The sequence below is a fragment of the Mandrillus leucophaeus genome, unplaced genomic scaffold (genome assembly GCF_000951045.1).
Source record: "Mandrillus leucophaeus isolate KB7577 unplaced genomic scaffold, Mleu.le_1.0 Scaffold421, whole genome shotgun sequence".
In the NCBI taxonomy this organism is placed as follows: Eukaryota; Metazoa; Chordata; class Mammalia; order Primates; family Cercopithecidae; genus Mandrillus; species Mandrillus leucophaeus.
This window is the reverse complement of record NW_012104488.1, coordinates 1,522,904-1,548,707: the sequence shown is the minus strand read 5'-3', so window position 1 is coordinate 1,548,707 and position 25,804 is coordinate 1,522,904. Positions and strand designations below refer to the sequence as shown.

At 33.2% G+C, this 25,804-nt stretch overlaps 1 protein-coding gene across 9 annotated transcripts in view; it reads right to left on the bottom strand.

Annotated features, from left to right (window-relative positions):
* POSTN (periostin, osteoblast specific factor) overlaps positions 1-25,804 on the bottom strand; it is a 35,697-nt gene that overhangs the window by 6,000 nt on the left and 3,893 nt on the right. The window contains exons 3-21 of one of the 9 annotated variants that reach the window (XM_011992979.1): positions 22,761-22,825; positions 21,024-21,181; positions 18,726-18,890; positions 17,691-17,837; positions 17,049-17,190; positions 15,630-15,842; positions 14,890-15,024; positions 13,283-13,431; positions 11,489-11,625; positions 10,792-10,922; positions 10,158-10,288; positions 9,948-10,050; positions 9,774-9,841; positions 8,673-8,718; positions 5,521-5,601; positions 2,318-2,407; positions 1,534-1,623; positions 698-775; positions 268-351 (exon numbers count right to left, since the gene is read on the bottom strand). In XM_011992979.1, the coding sequence (XP_011848369.1) occupies positions 268-351; positions 698-775; positions 1,534-1,623; positions 2,318-2,407; positions 5,521-5,601; positions 8,673-8,718; positions 9,774-9,841; positions 9,948-10,050; positions 10,158-10,288; positions 10,792-10,922; positions 11,489-11,625; positions 13,283-13,431; positions 14,890-15,024; positions 15,630-15,842; positions 17,049-17,190; positions 17,691-17,837; positions 18,726-18,890; positions 21,024-21,181; positions 22,761-22,825 (2,213 nt within the window). The remainder of the gene's footprint in view (positions 1-267; positions 352-697; positions 776-1,533; positions 1,624-2,317; positions 2,408-5,520; positions 5,602-8,672; positions 8,719-9,773; positions 9,842-9,947; positions 10,051-10,157; positions 10,289-10,791; positions 10,923-11,488; positions 11,626-13,282; positions 13,432-14,889; positions 15,025-15,629; positions 15,843-17,048; positions 17,191-17,690; positions 17,838-18,725; positions 18,891-21,023; positions 21,182-22,760; positions 22,826-25,804) is intronic. The other 8 variants (XM_011992981.1, XM_011992982.1, XM_011992980.1 and 5 more) reach the window with 8 other exon arrangements.

The following is a 25,804-nucleotide window of genomic DNA, read 5'->3' as shown; positions in this document are numbered from 1 at the left end:
CTTAAAATTATCTGAATCAAAGCAAAAAAATATTCATTGCTCCCCAAGCTTTATACCATAGAACTTTTTAAAGACTGTTTAATAATCATTTCTTTGTAACTGTTAACTACCATTGAACCAATTCATCTATTAAGACAACAGCAGATGTTGTCTTTTTTTTCTTTTTTTAACCTAATTAAAAGAAAAAATCTGCTTGCTCAGTCTTTAAAAAGTTGAACTCAGTCACTACAACCTGTTAAGGGGGTTAGTTGTTGTCCTTTTACTAACCTCCCTGAAGCAGTCTTTTAATTTCTTCATCTTCAAGTAAATGACCATCACCACCTTCAATGAATTTGGTGACCTTGGTGACCTCTGAGAGGATACACGTTTATAGCAGAAATTGGTTTATATAACAAAATAAAGACAGCAGACTTTATGTCATAATGGCATCTGCCCAATAATGATATTCCAGTCCAACTTTAGTGCTGTTTTCTGACATACCAATATTCTTATAAAGCTGTTGAACAAAATACTGTATAAAAAAAATGACTGCCATTTATGCTTAATTCCTTATTCTTGTGCTTTTTCTTGTTGGTATGGAAATGAACAATAGAATGAGATAGAGTAGAAAACATGTAGAATGCCTCACAGATTATTTTAGACTTGTATACGGATAGCTTAGGTAAAGTCACATTCTTATTTTTCTAGAAATGCTGACCTTCTTGGAACAATTTCTTCAGAGTTTCTTCTGTGTCTCCACCTCCAGTAGAAATCCTAGTGTATTTTATTTCAGGACCTATGAGAAAGACAGTGAAAAAGGTCTAAAACAGAAGTAGGCAAACTTCTTCTGAGAAGTGACAGAGAGTAAGTATTTTCCACTTGTGGGCCATGTAGTCTGTGTTGCAATTGTTCAACTCTTGATACTTCAGTGTGAAAACAGCCTTAGGTATTATATAAGTGGATGGGCAAGACTGTGTTCCAATAAAACTTTATTTCCATGAATAGGTGGCACGAGCCATACTTGCTCACTAATTGTTTAAACAAATACTTAAAGAATAGCTGAATTAAGAATTTTAGGCTAATTTTAGGCTAATTTAGGCTAACTGGACACTAGCTTGGAAGTCTGATATGAGGTTTACTAAAATTATTGATCAATTGCTTTGTATAAACTTGCTTCTATTTTGGCATGTAGATGTATAGACCTTAAGATTAATAGAAGCTCACATGAGGAAATGGCTTTTCTTCTCGGGTCCTCTAACTCATAATATACCATTTTCACTTTACTATTTATTAATATCAATGGTATATCATATTAAATGTATGTATGCATATATGTAATAAAAACAAATGCTTTTAGAGTTGTCTACAAATTTTCAATCGAGAGTGAAACATGGATTACATATTTAGAATAATATTATATCTGCCAAAATATGAGTAACTTTAGTAATCACCATGAAAATGACTTGTTTCTGTAATGATTCTTGTTTTGGGGGATTAACCATACTTTGATCTTTATAATCTAAGCATAGATCCATGTATGGAATTAATGTCTACCTGTAATGATTCGTTCTTCTCGTGTCTCTTTTTCAGTTATTTCCACAGGCACTCCATCAATGATTTTGGTGTATTTTTTAATAATTGGCTCTAAAAGCAGGGGAATACAAATGCATTTGATTTACCCTCATATAGTGACTATATATCCATAAGCTAGACATTGTAACGATTAACTATATTTCTACAAATATTACCATTTAAGATTCAATCATAAACATTTTTAGGACATATCCCCCAAAAAATCACATCAATAGGGATCTAAAAGGTAACAGCCAATGTCCTGAACCTTGGTTAAGAGAGAGGGCTATTTGACATGCTAACTCTCCATGTCATACTTGTTTTCTGGATGTGGAATGAATGCTAGAGTGAGAATCCAGGGAGTTCTATATCATTGGAATGGGAAGCCCTACCATAAATCCTAGCAGTGGAATGGCTTATTAGACAGATTTAAACAATGGTCATTTTTTCCTACTGTTTCTAATGTTTCCTTTTATACTGACATTAGTGTTACAATTTTATTCCAAAATCCTCACTTGTGTATACAAAAATCATGACATTTTGTTGGGCCTGGTGACTTAATTGATAAATTAATTCCAACTAGATCCATTAAAAGCTAACTATGTTTTATTTCTGACCAGCTAATAAGAACTCATAGCTGAGAAAATAATTCCCACAATTTTTATAAAATAAGAGAAAATATCAGATGTTCAATATTTCTAAACCAACACTATTTCAAAATAATCACAGCGAAGGTAGTCGGCCCCAGGTAACATATGGAACGCACCTCCATGGATCACTTCAGTTATTGTTTCACCTTCTTTAATCAGTCTGAATTCAGGTTCACCTTCAATTTTGACTTTTGTTATTGTGGGTCCTGGGACATTATTTTAGGAGACAAATTATCATGTTAAAACGGTCCTTTAAATTTACCGGAATAGGACATTTATTTCAACATTCGGTGTTACTCAACTCAAATGTCAAAGTGGTTTCAAGGCTCTATGAAATCAGTTTTAAATATTTCCCATTGTCTTCAAAGTAGACAACAGTTATGAGAACAAAAAGTTTAGTCTGTTGGTGTGCTACTAAAATTACTTTCATCTGCTTTAGCTTTTAAACGGATGGATAAATCCATCTGTTTGTTGGTAGTTATGAAGTATGATTATGCAAAATATTATATGTGGCTATACTCTGCAAATCATGCAGTATGTACACATTTGTGTTTCTCTAACTGGTATAGATCCCACTTTATCATACTGATATTGTCTATTACTTTTTCCTTATTAACATTTTTCATTTAAATTTTAAAATCACTCAGTACCTTATATTTTTGATTTAGTGGGTATAGGAGTGAATATAAGAAAATACCAAATGTATACCTACCTTTAAGATGCTGAATGTCAGGTTTTATGAGGAGAAGAATTTGAGTACTTACCTTCTATATGGGAATGATACAAAATTAACCAATTAATAGTTAAACAGTCCTTCAAATGCAAAGTTAAACTAGTGTTGCATTTGACTTGCAAAATGATTTTGCTACCACAGAAAATCATTTTGAAGGTTAGGAAGCTGCTTACTACATTAGTTAAGACTGTTTCACAGAGGAGTAAGGAAAATAAGTTCAGTACATTTAACTCATACTGTAATAACCTTCAATAGTGGAATGAAACTGTTGCTTGCTTATCTTTGAGAGCATTTTTTTTTTTTTTTGCTTGTTCAGAAATTGTCAATGTACATGATTACCAAAACTAAACCGGTCTAGAACAATCCAAAATAATGAAAATAAAAGTAAAGTTTTTTGAAACCATAAGTATTTCATGCCATAATATTTGATATATAAATAAGGCCAGGGGATATTGAGCACAAAACATAAAGACAGGTTTTTAAGGTGTGGTAACTTCAAAAGAAAGGATGCCTAAGGAATTTAAGAACCAAAAATGAGTTAATAAAATATCTAAATCAATATTTCTTTAGAAAAGCCAAACTGAAATTTTGGAGACATCCTTTATAGTTAAGCTCTATGAAAAAAGAGATTTTCTCAAAATTGTTTTCCTATTCACTCCCAACACCTTGGAAAGTACCCAGCACAATAGCTGCTCAATAAGTATTTGTTGAATTGAATTTTAGCTGATTTATTCTTAATTCCAAAATGCTGTTATGCATCTTTTATAAGAGGCACCTTAAAATTGTGTCCTGGAGTTTATTTCATAAGAATTTAAAAGTCATCAATAAATCTATAATTGTTCAAACAGTAAGAAGGAAATGCCAGTAGCAATCTTGGAAGCTGGACCATTGTAAATTTCTACTAAGATAAATATTTGTTTCCTTCATTATGCTACACAGGAGTGTAATTTCTGAACTCAAGTTATTAATGAGTAGGTGACACAACTCCATTTTTCATCCATGTTCCCTTTATAAGAAGCCATGTAGAGATGACACTCCAGTGTGATTTTAACTGAATAAAGATGAGTAGGATAGAATCCTACTGAAAAAGATTGAGGAGATAAATGAGCTGAATAAAGAAGCTTCAAAGGAGAAGAATCTTTGAAAATAAGTACAATGGTTATATGTAAATAATTTCAGGTAAAGAAGCTGTGCACAATTATAGTGCAAAATTTTAGGGAATCTGATTTTTAAAAACAGGACAAGATTTGATTTTAAAATCAATTGTCTTATCAAAGATCATTGTGTCATGTTTCATTACAATGATCAAGGAACATTTTTTCAACAAAAGTTTCTAATTTAATTTCTTTTTAAAAATACCAAATTCTCTTCATCATTATAGAAAGTCAATTATATAATTATACTATTTTAAAAAAGCAAGGATAGATTTCAAGGAATAACTCAATTTTAAGTCTCAAGAATGAATACTAACATAGATAACTAATTAGCTAGGAAATAAGTTTTTACCTATGTGTTTTCAATGTATAAATTTGAATTAATGGCTTTAAAAATATAGATAAAGGTATTCAATAGGTTACCTTCTCAAACCACCAAAAGAAATAGCAAAAACAAACATAATTACAATTATAGTTTTCTGAAGATTCGATCAAAGATATAAACTGTTCTCCTTTTGGAAGACTTTCTAGCTTTCTTGTAGCACAAAGAAGATAACTAGTTCTTTTCTCTGGGTAACTTGCTACATTAAGACGCTTATACATGGAAATTTAAAAAAAATTAAGTTGTGATCCTTGGACATAATTAAAATACATGAAATGAAAGTAACATCAAAGGTGTTGAAGTTGGCTAACATACGTAGTAGGAGTAGAGAGAAAAGTAACTGCTTATTTTAATGTTCTAGTCTGAAACATCAGAAGAGAAGTGTGTGTGTGTGTATTTATATATCTCATATAATGTGTACATCTGTATGTAAGAATATGTTCAGGACTGGAATTAAGTATTTTAAAAATCAATTCACTGCATAAGCTACTCATTTTGTTTTATAGTTCTGATGATCTGATTGAAAAATATCTCATGTGTGGTTGTAATTTTAAAAGCTTTCATTAAACATAGCTTCTACGCTATCTTAGGTTACAGAATGAAAAATGCCTATGCTTTTTTTTTTTTTTTTTTTTTGGAAGAGCTTCTTGTATTTTTATAAAAAAGAACATGTGGTAGATTGGAAACAAAGCAACATAAAGAGTATAAAGCCTAAAGGAGTCTGACTAAAGTAAAAAAACAAAAACAAAAAACAAAAACATGATGTATTTGTTTACTGAGTATCTGTGTACTAAGTTAATGCAATGCCAATTAATTCAAATTAAATCAAGTACAAGCAAATGTACTGAAAGTATTAGGAATGCATCATCTACTTTGCTAAATAATTTGCACTCCGCATTCTGCAATTACATGAGCATGCCATTGGTACAATATTGGTTATATAACATTTAACATGTTAGTTTTTAAAAGAATGTAGATACATTCATAGAAATCAGTATTTTTATGGATGTTTTTACAATAAAAGGAACCATGTACAACATTGAGTTTTACCTTCAGTTTTGATAATAGGCTGAAGACTGCCTTCAATCACTTTAATTTTTGGTTCCACAACTTTGGTTATAATTTTAGTTGCTGAAAGTATAGAAAGTGGAACATGAAAGATATTTACATAAAAACCTGAAGAAAGGTTTTTTTTTGTTTGTTTTTTTTCGTTTTTTATCTCTGTAGGATACTAAGGTACAGTATGTGGTAATATGTTCAGGCAGTCAGATACAGGAAATATTCATGGTACGTAATATAATATCTTCTGATGTCCAGGTGTTGAACTCTGAAGTCTAGTTACTTGAATTTGATCCAGTGAAATATATACTCACAAAGTGAGGAATTATATCTAGAAATCTGTAATCTTTAATTGTACCACTAAAGCGCTTTACCTTCTTTTGTACTTCTTGAAAATACTGGCTGCATTGCAACAGAAGACAAATATGATTAATGTCATGCAATTCATAATATCTTAAATTGCATTGCTGGATTCTTTCTCAATTAAAAGAAAAAATGAAAGAAAAAGCCTTTTAAAATGTTTTTCATGCATCTGATAACAGTGACATAGAAAGGAAAAAAATGAAACATAGTTCAGAATACTTAAGTAAGAATAAATTTCAGCCAGCCAGACATGAGCTCTTTTCAACAAACATGATATGATCAGTATTTAAGTTATAGGCTAAAATGTCTTTAATTTTCAGCTTTGTTATTATTTTTTTCTTTAAGTAAGATAATAGTCTTTGAACTAGGTACTATGTTTGCTGTTAGGGTGTTGAGTTCACTAGAAGCCCAAACCCCAGCATTACTCTATGTATCTATCTAACAAACCTACATGTGTACCCCCGGATCTATAATAAAAGTAAATTAAATTAAATTAAATACCATTCAACTATTTGGGTGACTTTGGTTGTACTGATTAACTGGAAATGTGCCTCTGAAGCCACAAAGCCAGAGCTACTGGCTTTTTGCCATTTCTGATGAAAAGCCTTAAAAGATGGTTCTATTAGATGACGGGCCACACTGAAGCTAACTGTGCCCCCAGATCACATCAAAACAGCAGAGGTGAGATGCTAGCACAGCTTCGGTTTCTGCAGTTCTCACCTCATGCTGTAAGATGTTTAGCTGTGTCAACTTTTTGAATTAATGGGGGATTCTTAACCTTCATAGAGACTGTGTTTCAGCCTTATTAAGTTTTGTATTTTAAGATCTCAAATTGTGAAGCTCTAAAATACAACAAATCTGTGTGTTCAAGTATTGGTTCCAGAGGTGGTCTTGCCACAGAAGAACCTTTCCATGAAGGTCGAATATACAGGGGTCTCTATTGCTACTATCAAAATGGATTAATTACTTTTAGCTTACATTTTTTACATCATGTTAAGGAATTTGACGTTTTGAATGTTCGGTTGGTTGGTAGTTTTCATTTCAATCTTGATTTTCTGCAGACTTAAATAGTTTTGACAGGTGAAGTTCTGAGGATTAAATATTCATTTTAGCCCTCTCCAGGTCAAATGTTCCATATTTGACAACTCATACCAAAACAGCTTCCTTCCCCTCAACTATACACTTTAAAATGGATGTTATTTTGGGGATGAGGGTAATATGCAGCAAAAAATTAAAGGCATTTTAGAAACAAGTCAACAATGAAATATAAAAATAGAAAATTTGGTTTAATTTATCTTTACTTCTATTTAAAAATACTTCTTAATAACAGCATACCATCTAAGGAGAAGTAAAGGAACATCTTACATTGGAATGTAAATGTTAGAGCTGTTTCAAGGCCTCTGGGTAGGTAGGGAAGGACCATTGAGCTTGTGTATCTTAATAAAATGTGGCTTATTCTCTGTGAGTGAGGATGCAATTTAGTAGGAGAAAATAATTATAATGTTTTTGCTCATTGTAATCAAGATATTGCATTCACATATATAGAAAGTAGTGAAACTAACATGGGTAAAGAAGGAGAGCTAAAGAAATGTAGTGGAAATTGTGTGTGTGTGTGTGTGTGTGTGTGTGTGTGTGTATATATATGTATATATTTATACCTTTGATGAAGAAAGATGACATAACATGTCTGATGAATAGAGCCCATAAGGATTGCTTAATTTTCAGAAAACATATTTTTTACAAGATTGTATTCCCATGATGAATCATAACTATTCCAATTACATCTTTAATACAGTGCTGAGCTGGCTTGATGCTGGAATTGCATGTTGTTATTACATAATTGAATCAACAAGAGCAGCAGACATTTTGTTTTGCTCCTTACATTGGCTTTACTCCTTTTCCATATCTAGTATAAACCTTAAGCGAAATTTTCTTAATTAAATGACTGAATGCTCATGGTATAAAATGGAATGATTTTCTAGCCAGAATAAATGTGGGGACTGAAGTAATGTTTTAGCTACTGATACATGTTGAGTGTTTAATTACAGAGCCAAAACAAAATGAAAAGGATTTCTGCTTGAAAGCTACAGTGAAAGAAAAAAGGAGATAAAAGATAAACAAAGAAAAAGCCATGATGGAAAAGATATCCTACTAGATACACTTATGAGAATGAAGTACCCTTTACCATTGTTAAGTAGTAGAGGTTTAATTTTGATAATCTGGTAGTGTCAGAGATCAAAGAACCCTGGAATTTGGAAACTTTAGATTTGTCACATGGCAGACTTTTCTGTTCTTTGTCCAGTTTTGGATGGGAGAGTTTTTGAACTGGCACTTCAGAAACATTGGTATTCTTTAACACGTGCTTCTCAGCCTCCCCTTAGATAGCTTGGGGCTTGAGCGTGGCGTAAACAACAAGCCTTTGTTAAGGTCATTTCTGTGTCCACACATCTGAATTTTCAGATATATGTAGAGGGTCTTTTCACCATCTCTTCCCTTTATATGTTTTTTTTTTTTTTTTTTCCTGGTTCTTTGCCATGTTAATATTATATTTTGCCATCTTTCTCATGTCATATCGTTCCTGTTTTTCCAATGAGTAGGGAAGAAGTTCATTGGAGTTGAAGGTTATCTGAGACCACAAACCTTTTTTCAAGTGAAATGAGATTGGCCGCAGTTTGGAATTCTAAATACCAGATTATCAATAATCTCTGTAAATACAAAGAAATGTATTTTCTTTTTTCATACCTTGCAACCCATGTGGCCAATATTTATTATATACTTACTATAAACAGTCACGGGGATTTCTTTGAAGGTGCTACCACGAACAAACTGAAAATAAGTGTTTATATTTATTAGCATGAACTGTGATAGCTGTGTTAACAAAACCATGGCACCATTTTAATTCTTACTAAAGTAAAAATAGTGAAGTTATTATTACATTTAATAGAAGTGAAGTCCTCATATAAATTATCTTCCAATCAATACTATCAGGTCAGATGGCATAAAAATCATTGGATTCATTATTTAGAGTTTTAAAAATTATAAAATAATTTATCCAAAGTTAAATATATTTATTAAACACTACTTTGTTTTCTGCTACTTTTACCCTACATTGACAAAGAAGAAAAATATTCTATTGCCTTTAATCTGTGATTAGTGACAATTTTTTATAAGTGAATGTTCTTTCCTCTATATTCTGCAGTGAAAATATTGAATGATACAAATATTTTATTTATGTACCATCTTATTTTTCTAAATTGGACTGTAAACTTTTTGAATAGACCATGTCCAATTTAAATACATATTTTTCTCTTTTTTTTTCTTTTTCTTTTTCTTTTTCTTTTTTTTTTTTTTGAGACAGAGTCTTGCTCAGTCGCCCAGGCTGAAGTGCAGTGGCGCAATCTCAGCTCACTGCAAGCTCCGCCTCCCGGGTTCACGCCATTCTCCTGCCTCAGCCTCCCGAGTAGCTGGGATTACAGGCGTCCGCCACCACACCTGGCTAATTTTTTGTATTTTTAGTAGAGACGGGGTTTCACCGTGTTAGCCAGGATGGTCTCAATCTCCTGACCTCATGATCCGCCTGTCTCAGCCTCCCAAAGTGCTGGGATTATAGGCGTGAGCCACCGCACCTGGCCCTAAATACACACTTTTCATAACACTTTATACAATACTTGGTCCTGAGTAGCTTTTGATAGATATTTGTTGAACAAAACCACGAAGAAATGATGTCATTTCTTTACAGGTGGTCCAGTGTTACATAAACAACAAAGAGCAATCCAAGACCAGTATATATTTACTTATTAATGCATACATTTCTAGCCTGTTATGTTAAACCTGTAATATGTGTTCTACACATTAGAAATAAATCAAGTAACTTTTAGTACCTTAATTTGGATGTATTTGATTAATTTATTAAGTATTTCCAGCAGTTGATCATTTCCAACAGGTGCGTCTATGAAGAGGAATATTAAATGAATATTAGTAAAAAAGCATAAAATAAAAATCTAGGTTCCTATTAAGAAAAGACTAGTCCATCAATGAGTTCAATAATTACAAACCTGCTGGATAGAGGAGTTTATCTACAACATGAATTACACCATTTGTTGTCATGATGTCAGATTCTTTTGATTTCAGTTCATTCACCAGAAGTGTATCATTTACCTGTCAAGATAGGAGGCAATTTCAATGAGGAAATTTAATTAAGGATGAATATTTAGATAACTTAATGATGGATGAACACTATCATAAATTCCTTCTAGACAACTTACTTCTTTCAGAAAGATTTTGCTTCCTTGTGTGGTCTTCAAAATGTTAGTAACGCCAGGTTCAAATCCTTTTCCAATGAAAACTCCTGGTGTCAGGTGATAAAGAATGATGTTTTGAAGAGCATTTTTGTCCCCTAGAGGAAAATATATGTATACTTTTATTGAATAATGTGACTTTTTGATAGACAAGGACTAAGAAACAAAACATTTATTTGTCTTTATCTTTTTCCATATTGTACTTTCTCATAATGTCATTATTTTCTCAAGTAGATATCAACGCTATGTCAAAACACACAGTTACTTCAATTAGCCTAATCAAAATAGAACCCAACTTACTGGGAGAAAAACATCTAATTATTTTGTAAATTACAACTGTTTTCTTCTTTGTCCCCTACTTACATGGTCTTTCATAGAAACCACATAAGTGAACATCTAGCCCAACAGTAAGCAGTTTAAAAACATTACTGAGTGACCCTCCACACATCCCAAGTGGAGGAAATAAAAGGAAACTAAAGCTAGCCATGAATACCAGAGAGGGAGGGGGCATTTTTAAGGCAGACATCTGGACAGGAAAGCTTGAGAAAGAAGTGAGATCCTGAAATGAAAGGGAAAATATCTGGAATTCGCTTCTACTTACGTATCAGAATTTCTTTTTCTTCACTAGTCATTCCCTTAAAAGCATCATTGGTTGGCACAAATAATGTCCAGTCTCCAGGTTGTGTCAGGAGCTCTTTCAAGTCTGCAGCTTCGAGTAGGCTGAGGAAGGTGCTAGGTGGGAAGAATGTATATGTATGTTGTCAGATTTAGATTTAGGCAAATTCACCTACAGTGCATGTAATAGAATAGAATCCATGTATTATGGAAAGCATGAGAGAACTGCTCATACATTTTAACATGTTTCAAATGCAATTTACCTGTTAAAAGTTTTATGAAAAATGATTGAAATATACAATATAATTTTTAAATTTTTTCATCTGATTTCATCCTACAAAACTTGACAAGTTCACACATAACAAAAAGAAGCATTTTTGCCATTTAATACTTCACGAGATACTTTGCTATATATATCATCAATTTCTAAAAACTAATTATAAGAAAAATATCAAGGAGTAGTTTAGTCTGTTAGATTTGTTTTCACACACAAAATCATGTTACGGTGTACCAGAAAGTATCAGTGGAAACATATCAATTTTGAAAACACTTGTATGAACATTTTATTCTCAATTCCATTTTCAACCATATAGGAGACTTGAATGCCTTTTGGGATACTGCCTATGAAAAAAAAATATGCCAATAGCTCTCATTCTTTGTGGAGGTGCCACTAATAGGCTTACCTAAAGCGTTTATCTTGTTTTAACTTTTCATGGAGGGATTTCTCTGCTGGCTTGATGATCTCGCGGAATATGTGAATAGCACCATTTCTCCCTTGCTTACTCCCTCTCTCCATGCATGAATTTTCAACGCAGACAGCCTAGGAAAGGAAAGTATGGGGTATCTTTTTCCTTGCTTGAAATTTCCCATAGAGATGTAACTACATAATTCAATTTCCAGATCGGCCCTTCTGAGAGGTTGCCTAGTGTCTGGGACCACAGGAACAGCTTCTTTCCTCTGTTTTCAATGGCTCACACAAACTCACAAGACACTTCTTACCTAGACAGGTTTTTTATTAAAAGTCAAGCTACCCTATGGATCAGGCAGGTAATTTTGTCAACAAATTACAAAAGTTCCATGGAATCCCACTTCTACAATTTTTATAATTTCTATCCAGATTTGAACTATTTCTCCAGACCCTCTTTTGGTCAATACTATCTGTAAGGTTTCCTCACTTTAGTGCTTTTAAGGATCTTCATAAATATTTACTTTATTTTCTTGACTGTAAGACTCTATTCATCATTGTAAGTCAAATCTTTGACATATTTATAGCTTTTTGAACAAAGGTGATATATATATATATATACACACATATATTTGTATATATAAAATTTAAAGTGCAGCACATTTAATGCATACTTAAAAATGTTTGGAATTGTGTAGCTGTAGGGAGCTGCTGACATGTGCCAGATTCAGTTCTAGGTAATGCCTGACTTCCTGTGAAGTCTTTTAGCTATAGCGGTACGTGTTATCTGGACAAGTACTGCACTGTAATTTTGATAAGCAATATTTCTATAAATTTTCCTGCAGCAAAAAGTACGTTAGGGCTGGGTGCAGTGACTCATGCCTATAATCCCAGCACATTGGGAGGCCAAATTAGGAGCTTCACTGGAGGCTGAAAGTTTGAGATCAGGCTGGGAAATGTAGTGAGACCCTGTCTCAAGAAAAATTAAATTTAAAAAATCAGTCAGGGGGGTGGTGTGCACCTATAGTCCTAGCTACTCAGAAGACTGAGGTGGGCGGATCCCCTGGAGCCAAGGAGTTTAAGGTTACAGTGAGCTATGATGGTGCCACTGCACTCCAGCCTGGGTGACAGAGTGAAACTGTCTCTTAAAAAAAAAAAAAAAAAAAGTACATTAAGACCCTTTTATAGAGGCCAGAAATCGCTATGTGTCAATAAAGGTTTATATTGAAAGCCATTCAAAAGATATTCAGATGCCAACTAGTTATTTTACAGTATGAGGCCACCTTGCATATTTGATTCATTATAATGAAATGTTTTGAAATGAAGAACATTTTAGTAGAGACAATATACTGCTAACACTGTATGTGTAGCCAGTGCAGGAACTAATCAACACCTTGTAAAGTATTTGTTGTTTCTTATTGCAAACAGTCATCATAAAGAAAAATGATGTGTAGGCAGAAAACAGAATTACCTTGAAAATTGTAAAGTACTCTGCAAATGAAAAGTTTATTTAAAAAAATTACCATTTTCTGGAATTTAAAATAATTGATGCTCTAGAACGCAAAGTTACTCATAATGAAACACATGCGAACTATCTGCCTGAGTTTTTAATACATAGCACTTGTTGTGGACTTTGCTCACAGTCTTTTCACCCACGCTACCCAGTTCCCTGATGCTTCTGTGAATATTCGCTGTTAGAACCACATTCATAAAATTCTGTGAAATATTCATTGAAACAGCATTCTTTGACATGTCATTTGACAGACTTTTAATTTTGTTCTGATTCACTTACTGTACGATATACGAAGACTCTGAGCTGTTTGCCTCCAATGGTTTCCAGTATTTGTCCATTGTAAAGCTCATTAAGGCCAACTTTTACTTTCAATATGTGATTCTGCAAAATTAATTTAAGAAGGCGCTGATCCATCCTCAGAGTATCATCTGTAAATAATTAAGAAAGAGCATTATTTTATTTAGAAAACATTAAAGTTTCTCCTGGTAAGAGAGAATCATGTAAACAGATAATCCCTGACATTAATAATATATCAATATAATAGTATATAATATATAATATAATAATATCATGGATTTTGCACTCATATAATACATGAGTCAACTAAATGCTAAAAGCTGACAATTCAAGTAGAAACTCTGTGACCTATTGTATCAAATGACAATAATACAGCTCCGACCAGTTCAAGCAATGAGCTTCATCTCTGTAAGGGCTACATAGTTTTATAGTGGTCACTGGCAAATGCTAAACCTTAATGGTGGCCAGGGTTTTGTATGATAATTAGATATATCCATTAGTCACATGAAAGAACTATTGATGAATTCTTTGTAAATTAATATTGATTACTGGAAAGAGAAAGCAAACAACTTCCTAAATATGGGTTATTGTCAAAACACATGGGCAGGATTATTACAAAGAAGAAAGTCAGGATATCTAGGAATTCAATGTTTTTGATTAATAGTTTTTAATACCATAATTTAGCATTTGGAAAAACATAAAAAATTGTGTTACCTATTTTTAATTAATAAATTTTGCCAACAATTTAAATATGTCTGTGAAATCATTGTCCTGAGAAAGGTGGCAGATTGCATGAATCTGATCATGGTCTGTGAATAGGAACTACTAGGTGAAATTTTATATATACTGTTTTACATCATGATATGGAAGTGTATAATGGTCTCTTCATTTTATTTATTTATAATTTGACACCCTTACTGTCCAAATTTTGAGATGCAAAATACACCTATTTATTTCTAAATATTATGTTGGTAGCAAATAAATCAGGTTTTTTTTTAAAAGATCAGTGCATCCTTATTGTGCTGGAAATATTAGATTCACAGAGAAACTGAATATGCTTTTTAAAAAAAATTTTTTTTTTTTGAGATGGAGTCTCACTCTGTTGCCCAGGCTGGAGTGCAGTGGCGCCATCTGCCTCCTGGGTTCAAGCCATTCTCCTGCCTCAGTCTCCCAAGTAGCTGGGATTACAGGAGCGCACCACCACACCTGGCTAACTTTTGTACTTTTAGTAGAGATGGGTTCTCACCATGCTGACCTGGCTGGTCTCAAACTCCTGATCTCAAGTGATCCACCTGTCTTGTTCTCCCAAAGTGCTGGGATTACAGGTGTGAGCCACTGCACCTGGCGTGGATACTCCTAATTACAAACTTTCACTCTCTGTAGGCTATTCTCCATTATAACGAAATGTTTTGAAATGAAGAACATTTTAGTAGAGACAATGCAGTGCTCGCTAGCACACTGTATGTGTAGCCAGTGCAGGAACTAATCAATGCCTCATGAAACATCTCTTATTTCTTATTGCAAACAATCATCACAAATTAAAGAAAGAGTGTAGGCAGAGAGCAGGAACAACAGTGTCCAGTACATACCAGAAAATGCATTATTCACAGGTGCCAGCAAAGTGTATTCTCCATCTGGCCTCAGAGCGGATGCCAAGCCTAATTGGGCCACAAGATCCGTGAAAGTGGTTTGCTGTTTTCCAGCCAGCTCAGTAACTTGTTTGGCTGAAAAATAAACCATCACCATCCCAACAATGTCATGATTGCTATTATCTCTATCATGAAACTAGGAAGTCAATTCCTGACTGTTTTCTAATATTGTAAGCTATTTACTGCAAGGTCAATGTGATAAGACATCCTCCCGCTCCGTAATAAGAGATTTCTACTTCCATTTTTTGGCAGGGGTTGATGATCACAATGAATTTCTGAAGGAAAATTTTTCTGTCTTCCTACTACATGTTTCTTTAATTCTGTATTGTTCATCTGTCATCTCTTTCTACGCTGTGAGTTCCGTAGCTTTTTCATTTATCCAAAGCTGACCATTTGGTTAGATCTTTCCTTCTGTTTCCAAGAAAAACTCTGGCACTGTGAAAACCTTTATAAATATTACATGTCAGAAACCCTAGAACGCCAAAGATTCATGCATGGAGTGCCCGTCACTACACTGCCTATCTATGGAGTATGCAAGTAGCTCACTATTTATTGTGTTAGTGCTTTGCATGACATTCTTTATACTGCATATTCATTTTTCATGGACTTACTCTTTGAGACAGCATAATTAGTAAATTATAGTAAGTAAAATAAAACAAACAAAAAGAAACGTTGCTTACCAGAATCAGGAATTAGGACCTGGTCAATCAAATGGATCACACCATTATTTGTCACAATATCCTTTTTGTTCACCATTTTGATTCCATTTACTGTTATGCTGTCACCGTCACATCCTATCTCAATTGTATTTCCTTCCAGCGTCTCAAAGACTGCTCCTCCCATAATAGACTCAGAACACTGGAGAGTATTTAAGATGTGATACTTCATAAGAGCTGGAGAACACAATAAAAACAGTTCGCTTTCAGATCCAGGGAAATAACATTTTGACCCTGAAAAGATGTGTTTCATTGTGGAACTAAGTAATCCTTAAAATGTAGTAAGACCTAAGGATTCACTAACATCTTTAAAATCCTATTTACGTTCTAGAAGTTTTTTCCTATCAACTACAAAATAGGAACAGCTAAGCTTCGTAGGAATAATAAGAGGTGATCAACTTCAGGAAATGATTGGTGCAGCATTAGAAAACGTGGTGGATTAAGTTCCAGCTATCATAAGAAAGTAACTCCTGGGTGAAAGCAAGAATTGTTCCTTTCAGAAGACCTTTGACTGGCACAATGGCTCACACCTGTAATCTCAACACTTTGGGAGGCCTAGGTGAGAGGATTGTTTGAGGCCAGGAGTTCAAGACCATCATGGGAAACACAGCAAGACCCCTCTCTACCAAAAGAGAAAAAGGGAAGGCCTGTTAAATTCCAAAATGCCCAAGAACAGTATCTTGTAATAGCTGCTCATGGCAGAATATTCGTACATAACGTGTAATGAGGTCAATAGAGGCTAAGGATAAGACAAATTATTTCCTCAAGGCAACTTGTAGAAAGTAGCCAAATAAAGATGATTTATTGAAGGGCCTCTGGAAGGATCTATGCCTCAGTTACATTGTATCTATCCTGCATCCTAAAACGTTCTCATCTTAAACTGGTCAAATGTATTTTGGGATAGGCTGAGTAAGTGAAGTATGCAAGCACAATGTAAAACCTATCTGACAACAGAGAGGAAGCTTGGCAAGCCACCAAATTCTTCTGTGTATCAGTAATTAGAGGCCCAGGAGAACCATAAGATTCTCACAACTCAGTATCTTTTGGCATAAATACAGAATTAAAAGCATTGCATAACATGCATACAATATTAAAATTTGATGATCTAATATTTCTTTCCAACACCTGTTAATCTTTCTGAATTTCTACTACTTATTTACTTGAAAGTAGTATGAAGGAATGTGATCTTAAGAATATTCTTATTATTTAAGAATTATACTCTGCCTACTCTTTCAAGGACTTTTGGAAGACTTATAGTACATCTCAGAATAAAAATTTTTCCGTGCCTTTGCTTATTAAAACTAATATTATTGGCAAGAACTAGCCTCTTTTTTATTCCCTTCTCAGAATGCTGGGAGACTTCTTAGGAAGAATTTTAACTACCTTCAGAAGCCACTTTGTCTCCCATGATCCTTTCTAGGACACCTCGTGGGAGTTTCTCAAAAGCCTCGTTGGTGGGAGCAAAGAGTGTGAAGTGACCATCTCTTCCAAGGGCCTCCAATATGTCCGATGTGATGGCAGCTGCCTGAAACACAAATGTGCTTTTCAGAGACTTTCACATTGTAAATCCAAAAGAAAATTACAACACACTTAGCCTAGGCTGACATGAAGGAGCTGATTTCTACACTATAGAGGCTTGTTGTTGTTCGATCTTCAAAATATTACTTTTTGACACAACCATGTCTTTTCCAACCTTCTTCAAATTGTGCCTACAAGAATGGGAATTCTGCCCATGTTTGTGGGAGTATAGCAATATCCAGCAGTATATATAATAATGGATGAACACGTTCTAAATGCACTAAATACACACCAGTCACATAACTAACCATTCTTACTATATCATTTCCATAGAAATATTATTTTATATGAGATGGTTTCTCCTGTGTAAAATGAAAATAGTAGCCATTTCAAAAAATACGTTTGTTACATTTTTTCCAGATTTAATAGAATTTTTGTTGTTTTTAGGTTTTGACAGGAGAAGGGGAGGGATTTCAATGACTCAAGACAATCTGCTCTTGGACTTACTCTGAAAGACGAAAGGTCATCTTCTGCTTCAATGAAGTCTTGAATTGAGGTACCAATTTGTGTAAGGACACGGTCAATGACATGGACCACACCATTTGTTGCAATCTGGTTCCCATGGATAATTCGAGCACAATTAACGGTGACAACCTATAATTATTTGGAAAAATCAAAGTGCTGAAACCAGAGACATCCATTGACCACTGAGACTGCAAGTGCATTCCCAGTTTTTCATTTATACTAGTAAATGTAACAAATGGGAAACTACATTCTAAATGGAAATGCTGTGGATGAAGATTTACATGTTGTTTTATCTAAAGAAACTGTAAAGGGAAAAGGGAACCAGTTGAGAACCTAAGTCTATTCATACTTAACATATCTAGCAACATAAGGCAAAGGTGCTTTTTTCTTTCAAATTATTGCTTTTTTCCTCTCTTTTATACAAATAGTCATAAACTTTTTAATGTGGGTAAATGAATTATGTAAAGAAGTCTAATCAGCCCTAAAAATTAAGTTTTGAGAAGGAGAAACAAATAATTATTGTGTATATATAATTAGTTCTAGTACAAGAACTTCCTAAATATTGCTTCGTCACTGACCTCTTTTGTCCCTGAGAATTTGGCTGTGGAAAAAGTTCTATGACCCCATTGGCAATTTTCCACAAAAACTGATCCAAACACACAAGTACTACAGTAGCTAGAGGGGGGAAGTAAAAGAACACTCATTCTTTGATTATTCTTTTTGCTACTACAATAAATTATTTCAAATACATCAACTACTAAAATTTCCTTTTTTAGAATACTTATCTACTGTCAATGAACTGTTCATGTAATTTGTCCTTTAAAATCACTCTTTGGTAGAAATTAATAACCAGATTGGAAATTTGCATGCCCTAGATTTGAGGGTAAAGTCATAATATAGCACTTACCTTATTGTCACTAATATTTTATTATTTTTGTGAGCATTACATAAAAAGTAGTATAGACAAAATTAAAGAAGGTATTTTTCGTAAGTGTATTTTTTACTGATAAAACTTACCCCATTGGGATAATGGTTAATGAAAAGCCCCAAATTGTTATACATTGAAGGAATAATCATGCCATTTTTTAAGTCTTTGGTCAACATTCTCTTATTAATCATGTGGCTATGTAAAGCATTCAGTAATTCAACATTCACGTTGCTCTCCAAACCTCTACGGATATCCTAGGAAAAATTGCAATGATAGAAATTCAATTTATTGTGGAACTTTAGTAAAAGTCTTATAATCACCCTGTTTCTACTGCCTTGCTATTTTCTCATTGCATTATCAGATGGTCATATAAAATTGACATAAATAACTTAAAATTATATTATTCAAATTGGTTAAGGAATTATATAAGTTCAGATACTTAGTTAAGGATCTTGAATGTGATAGAGTACTTAGACAGAACACACAATTTTTAAAGTGAATATGTTGATGAAGAGACAATCTTGATATAACAAATAAAACAATAAGAATTAGGGAGATATGAAATTATCACATATTTAAAAATTTTAAGTGGCAAACAAAACAAAAATGACATTATATTTGTATGCAACACTTCAGTTTTAACAAGGGTTTCATGTTTATTCCATAACAAATTCAAGAATTCAACCGTCCTGTACCTTTTTATATATCCAACACCATGTATTATATTATGCTTTACTTAATGCTATGGGAAATACAATGATAGGTAAAGCAAAAAGTCACAACCGTTTATCAGTAGCAGCAGGTAAAAGTAGACACAGTAAGATACAGGACAGAGGGGAAAAATGCTTTCAGAGCTCAAATAAGAAAGAGAACAGCTATTCGGAAGTAGTTTGGAGATAGACCATGATATTTAAATCAATAGGAATGATGTGGTCTTCTAAGTCCAGTACTGACATAGGGTGAATGCCAAGAGAGCAAAAGTTGTCCAGTTTGGTTAACACATACTTTTATGTTTCTCAGACAACACTAAGAAATTTAGAAGGGTATGTTGGACAATAATGTGGATGACTTTAATGCCCTAAGAAGGAGTGAAATAAACTGGCAATGAGGAACCACTGAAGATTTTGTGGCATTGGAATTTAATGATTAGAACCAGGCTTCAGGAAAGTTGAGTGGTAACGTACAGCAGAAATGAGAGTATTAGGGGGATCACTTTAGATGAAACATGAGATAAGGCTAACAGCAGTTTGTAAGAATTGGAGAAAGGGGAGGTAAGGATGACTTACAAATTTCAAGTCTGAACATTGAGACTGGCACTGCCAATTGTGGGTAAAAGGCACTAAAAACGCAATTATTTATGGGATGAAAGAAAATTGCATATGTTTTAGATAACTTTTGTTTAAAGATGTAAATGGTATATCCAAGGATAAATACTAAGATAAACAGTAGAAATATTCTACTGAGGTTCCAAGAAGAAACAAGTCCAAACAACAAGCGTAGGTTTAATGTTTGTATGCACTGAAGTGATAGCTGAAACCATGTTAAGCGCATTTAAAGAGTAGAGTCAAGTTGCTGGAAGAAATTCTTACAAGTTCCATTCTTTAAGGCAAGGAAGAAGAGGAGTCAGCAAAAGGGACTGGAGAGGGGGCTACAGATGTGGTGAAAGACACTCAGAAGAGGGAGGTCTATAATCAAGCAGTCAACCACACAGCTAATGTAGCAAGATAATGCCTACAGATACATGCCTACATTTTACTAAGTATATTTGACTCTAGTAATGATTATCAATTCATCTCCATATCTAGTAGAAAGTAGGAATGTATTTTTATATCAGTTTTATAGACTCGGAAATTGAGTAATAATTTAAGGCATTGTAAATTAGACTGCACAAGTCTGAAAATGTATTTTCACATTTCCTTTAACCACATACATGTATGCAAATTTGACAACCTGAACATCCATATATATTTATATATAATTAACATACATAATAAAATAGTGCTATATAATATAGCTTATGATAATTTTAAATTTCAGTAGGCTTCTTAACTTACCTTTCTGTTAGACATGTTATCTAAAATTACATACATATCCTCACAAACCAACAGGAAAAAGGAAAGGAGCAAAATAGAATAACAAGCGCCCTTTTAGCCGATTCTTGGTTCTCCTTCTTTAAAAAATTAACGTATAAGTCTCCTGGAGAGTTATTCTATTTGCGGATGTATTAAGGTATTTTACTTTCCTCAATAACTCATCCCTTTAGGTGTCCTCATATATGTACAATAGAAAGATACACAATTTCTACTAATATCCAAGTTAATAAATCAGTTAAAATGAAATAACAATAACAGCAAAAAATAAATCTATTGATAAAAATACTGAATTACAGAATCCAAGTTGTCCCAAGCCTCATTACTCGGTGCGAAGTAAGTGAAGGATCCCTTTCCCTCGATCTCCTCCCTCAGTTTTGAGGCATCAGAATAGTGCTGCGTTGTGGTGGCTCCCACGATACCCAGAGTGCCATAAACATGGTCAATGGGCAAAACTGAAATAATCAAGAAATGAATCAGTACTGGGGATAATATTCTCAGGATATGATTCATAATCATTTAAACCTTACACTATGTTTCCCAAGACATTTAACTAATAATTTTAGCAATACAATTATGTGAATAATCATTTTTATATAAAAGTTATCTTTTGAGTGCTAAATAATAAAATGCTACTGAAAAACATTATGTTACATATCCTTTGTGTTAAGGATAAAAAATTTTAAACTCTTATCCTGGTTTAACATGTAACCTATTTAGATCTCAATCCTGCTATGTCAATAATAATTCAATTATAATTCAATATTATCTATTATTTAAATCTATCATTTGTATAGATTTGGATCCCTAAAAATATGTAGGCCTGCTTGTTTTCATTATAAGTTCTGTTAGCAAATAATTCAAAGTATTGAATCCTTCCAGATTATTTCTTCCAAACGTCAGAAGAAAGATTCATGCGTGAATGTCAACCTCTAAAGGGATTTATCTAGTAATGTGCAGTCAACTTATTTTTTCTGATCCTATTTGATTTGAACATTAGTATAATTTGATTAATAGCATAGGATAAATGGTTATTAAATTTGTGAATATCCTTAGATTTGGTGACACAACTATTAAGTATAAAACCGGGATTTTAAAAGACCCTAAAAAGATGGAGAAATTGAGTCAAAATGAGCAAGGTTAAATTTAACAAGTTTCCATGTAATTCCTATGCCTAAATTGAGAAAAACAAATCCTAGAGACCTGACTTAATGGTGTATGTAAAAAAAACTGGTAATCAATTTTAATTGATTCCAAATTCAATATAAGCTAATGATGTAACACGGTTACCAATGACATTATCCAAAGTGCAAGGTCTCCCCAAATCAGGTACTTATCTTAGTATTGTCTTAAATGCTCAGACCCACATGGATGGATTTTAAATATCAGTCTAGGTTTATATTCAGAAAAAAGATTACTGAACTGGAGACTTTCTGTCCGTTGGTGTTATAATGGGGAGGGCTTCAAAGTCTATGTCATATTAAAAGAATTGGGGATGGTTAGCCCAGAGAACAGAAGATTTTATTCAAGAAGCGAGGGTAGCCGGAGGAAAGGCGTGATGATTGGCATGAAATATCCGAGCGGCTGTCATTTCAAAGAGGAAATAGATGAACTATTTTTTTTCTCTAGTTGGCAGAGGTATAGGAAACCAAATTTCAATATAAGGAACATTATAAAATCAGAGCTATTCAACTAGAGAAGATGAGGTTTCACCAAGTAGTTAAGTTCTATGTTCCTAGACAACTTCGAAGAACGGGATTTTATAAAGAGTTTTGTTCCTGAAGGGAAGCTGAACTAATTTAAATTTATGACTAAGTTTCTGTTGTATTGCCCAGCCTCCAGTGTATGAGAAATGTGTTCTTACATTTTATCATCGTGATAAATTCATGATTAACACAAACATAGGAGGGATATATCTTGGATTTAGGATGGTGCTGAGTACACACATACACAATTGGCTTCTCCACAAGCCACCTCAACCCTTTCCTTGTATATGAAGTGTTCCTTATTTAACTCAAGAAATTAAGATTTTACCTGCTGGGCAGCCTTTCATTCCTTCCATTCTCGTATAACCAGGACAACATTCATACAACACAGTCCTGTACATTGGAAGAAAATTAATATTAAAATGAGAAACTAAATAGGATACATTTTGATAAAAATTTGACAAAATATTTCACTTATTGCCTTGATTTGCTGAGATTCTAAAAATCAGGGTTCCCCCCCGGCTCCCGCCACCCCCGGTATTTTCTTTTTTCTTTTTTTTTGAGATGGAGTCTCGCTCTGTCGCCCAGGCTGGAGTGCAGTGGGGCGATCTCGGCTCATTGCAAGCTCCGCCTCCCGGGTTCCCGCCATTCTCCTGCCTCAGCCTCCCGAGTAGCTGGGACTACAGGCGCCCGCCACAACGCCCGACTCATTTTTTGTATGTTTTGTAGTAGAGACGGGGTTTCACCGTGTTGGCCAGGATGGTCTCCATCTCCTGACCTCGTGATCTGCCCACCTGAGCCTCCCAAAGTGCTGGGATTACAGGCGTGAGCCACCGTGCCCCGCCAATTTTTTCTATATTTATATGAGTTTGATTTCTCACTACAGTCTCATGTTACTATAGAAAAGTTCCAGAATGTTGATCCACAAGAATGAAATTTGGGTCCAAGTTCTGTTACTTGGTTGACATGTGAACCTTGAGCCCCAAGTCATTTAATCAACTGGCGTCCCTGTTTCCCCAAGTATTTAACATGAATATAGTAGCTATGGTATCTACTCAAAGAGTAATTGTGAATCTGAAATGAAATAATGATTTTGAAATCATTTTGTAAACTAAAAATGGGTAGAAATGTGCTTTAATAGAAGTGGAAACATAAGAAAATACATTGAACCATTTGAATCCATAACATGCTTTCTCATTGCTAACTAAAATAATGCTGTATTTGGTTTGAATTGCCAGTGTAATTATTAATTGTATTATACATAAACTTTGAAATATTTTTGTGTAAAATTTGATAAAAATAATCTAAGTTTATTTTAATATTAGAGCTTAGTATTCAAGAAAATGGCATCCTGTTTAAAGTTAACAAAATGTATTGAGTTATATAGGCAATAATTAAGGTAACAGACCAGAAAATTCAAGATATCAGGATATACAAAAAATAAATTTATCTAATTTACTATATTTTGAGGGAAAATAGTAATAAAAAATATATAATTGCTTACAAAATAAAAACTGATTATATTAATATATAATATTAATATAATCCTAATTTTTATTCTTTCACATTTCATAGAATATTTTCTGGACTTCATCCAATATAGATAGCCTATTTTAACTAAAATTTTACATAGTTACTTATGTTTCCTTTCAATAGAAATATAAAGGTACATGTATCAAACAAACAATTAGAAGTGGGGGGATTATTACAAGTAAAAAATAAATGCACATCATTTTGTAATTTTTAATTGATACATATCATGTCAAACAGATTATGACAATTATAGATTAGTTATTTTGTAATTCACTAATTAAACATGAATCAGCTAATTCAGATGCTATTTCTTCTCTGGCTTTTTATCTAGTTGTCATAATTGTAATCAAGAAGTATGAATGAATCAAATAATTTATACATGAAAGAGATTTCCAAGTATAAGAATAAAATTTTTTTTAGTATGATAAAAATGAGGAAAGCAAACTATCAAGAAGCAAAAATTTTAATGATGTAAGAGATAATTTTATACAGTCGAGTAAAAGTAAATAAATGTTTTCAAGTTGAACCCTGGTACATTAAGTAATTATCTAGGATTTGTAGTCCTGTTTATAACTTTGAATCCATATTCTCTATTTGTTAATAAAAAATTCCTGGCATGAAATATTGGCTTAAGAATCATAGATAGCTAAAAATATGGACAAAATTAAATGGGAAATACCCACTTCAAGTTATTCTCTAATTTTAATGTAGTTTGAAGAATAGTTGGTATTGGAAACATATACAAGGTACATAGGAGCCTTATGCAAATCATAATAGAGCCTCTAAATAATTTTATTTACATGAGCTCTTGTAAATAAATCTAATTATTGATGTCAAAAGATTAAGAATTGCTTATATATTAGCTTTAGCATATGTTGTATACAATTTTAAAAATGAGATACAAATGTGCTTAGTCCGTAGATTGATAATACTTACTTGAAGTAAAATAGTGAATAGAAAAGGAAATTTAACAAAAAAGTATACAGCAAATGCTAATATAACAAGGGTCAGTCATAATTTTGTAGAGAATTAATGCAGTAGATGAGATAACATTCCAACAGTTCATTGTAATATCAGCTGATAATTGAACAATATGGTTATCTCTGAGCAGATATTTTGAAAAGAAAAAAGGATTTTTTTTCAGCAGAACATTTATGCTACCCAAAATTCAATGTTCCCATATGGTCAGTAGGGCAAAACAAGAGTAAAAAAATATCATTGCTACACATAGCTCTAAACATGAGAAATTTATTTTTGCTCTCAGAATAGTATCTAATATTTCATGAGATGCCAGCTAAAAATGTCACAGACATTCTCTAGAGGAATTTTCCAGAATACTATATTACTAGACCAATATATATTTTGGACAATATCTTGACCCTAGGAAGCTTCACGTTTTTCATTAGGCCTGCTCAGTTTACTTTTCTCAAATCCCCGGAGCAACTGTTCAGCTGAAAGGCAAACATTTCTGTCATCTGATCATAAAGTCCTGAAGATATCTCTGGAAATTTCAGCAGAAGCAAGCAGACGGCAGACCAGTCTTCCTGTCAATAGTATTGATTTCTTTGGTTATTTGAAATTAGCATTTACATTTATTTCAGTGCCCAGATGTAACTATGTTTTTGAAAATGAAGCCACTTTAGAAAAATAAGCTGATAAAATTGAACAAAGGAGACACTGTTACATTTCTGGTTAAAAAGAAAAGAAAAAAGAAAAGAAAAGCCAGGCTTCAAAGTAGTGGTTTTTTTTTTTTTTTTTTTTTTTTTATTGGATAGCAATTAAGTTTTTTGGCCCAGGCTAGAGTTAAGCCTTGACATCTCTCGTATATTTAGATGGTTA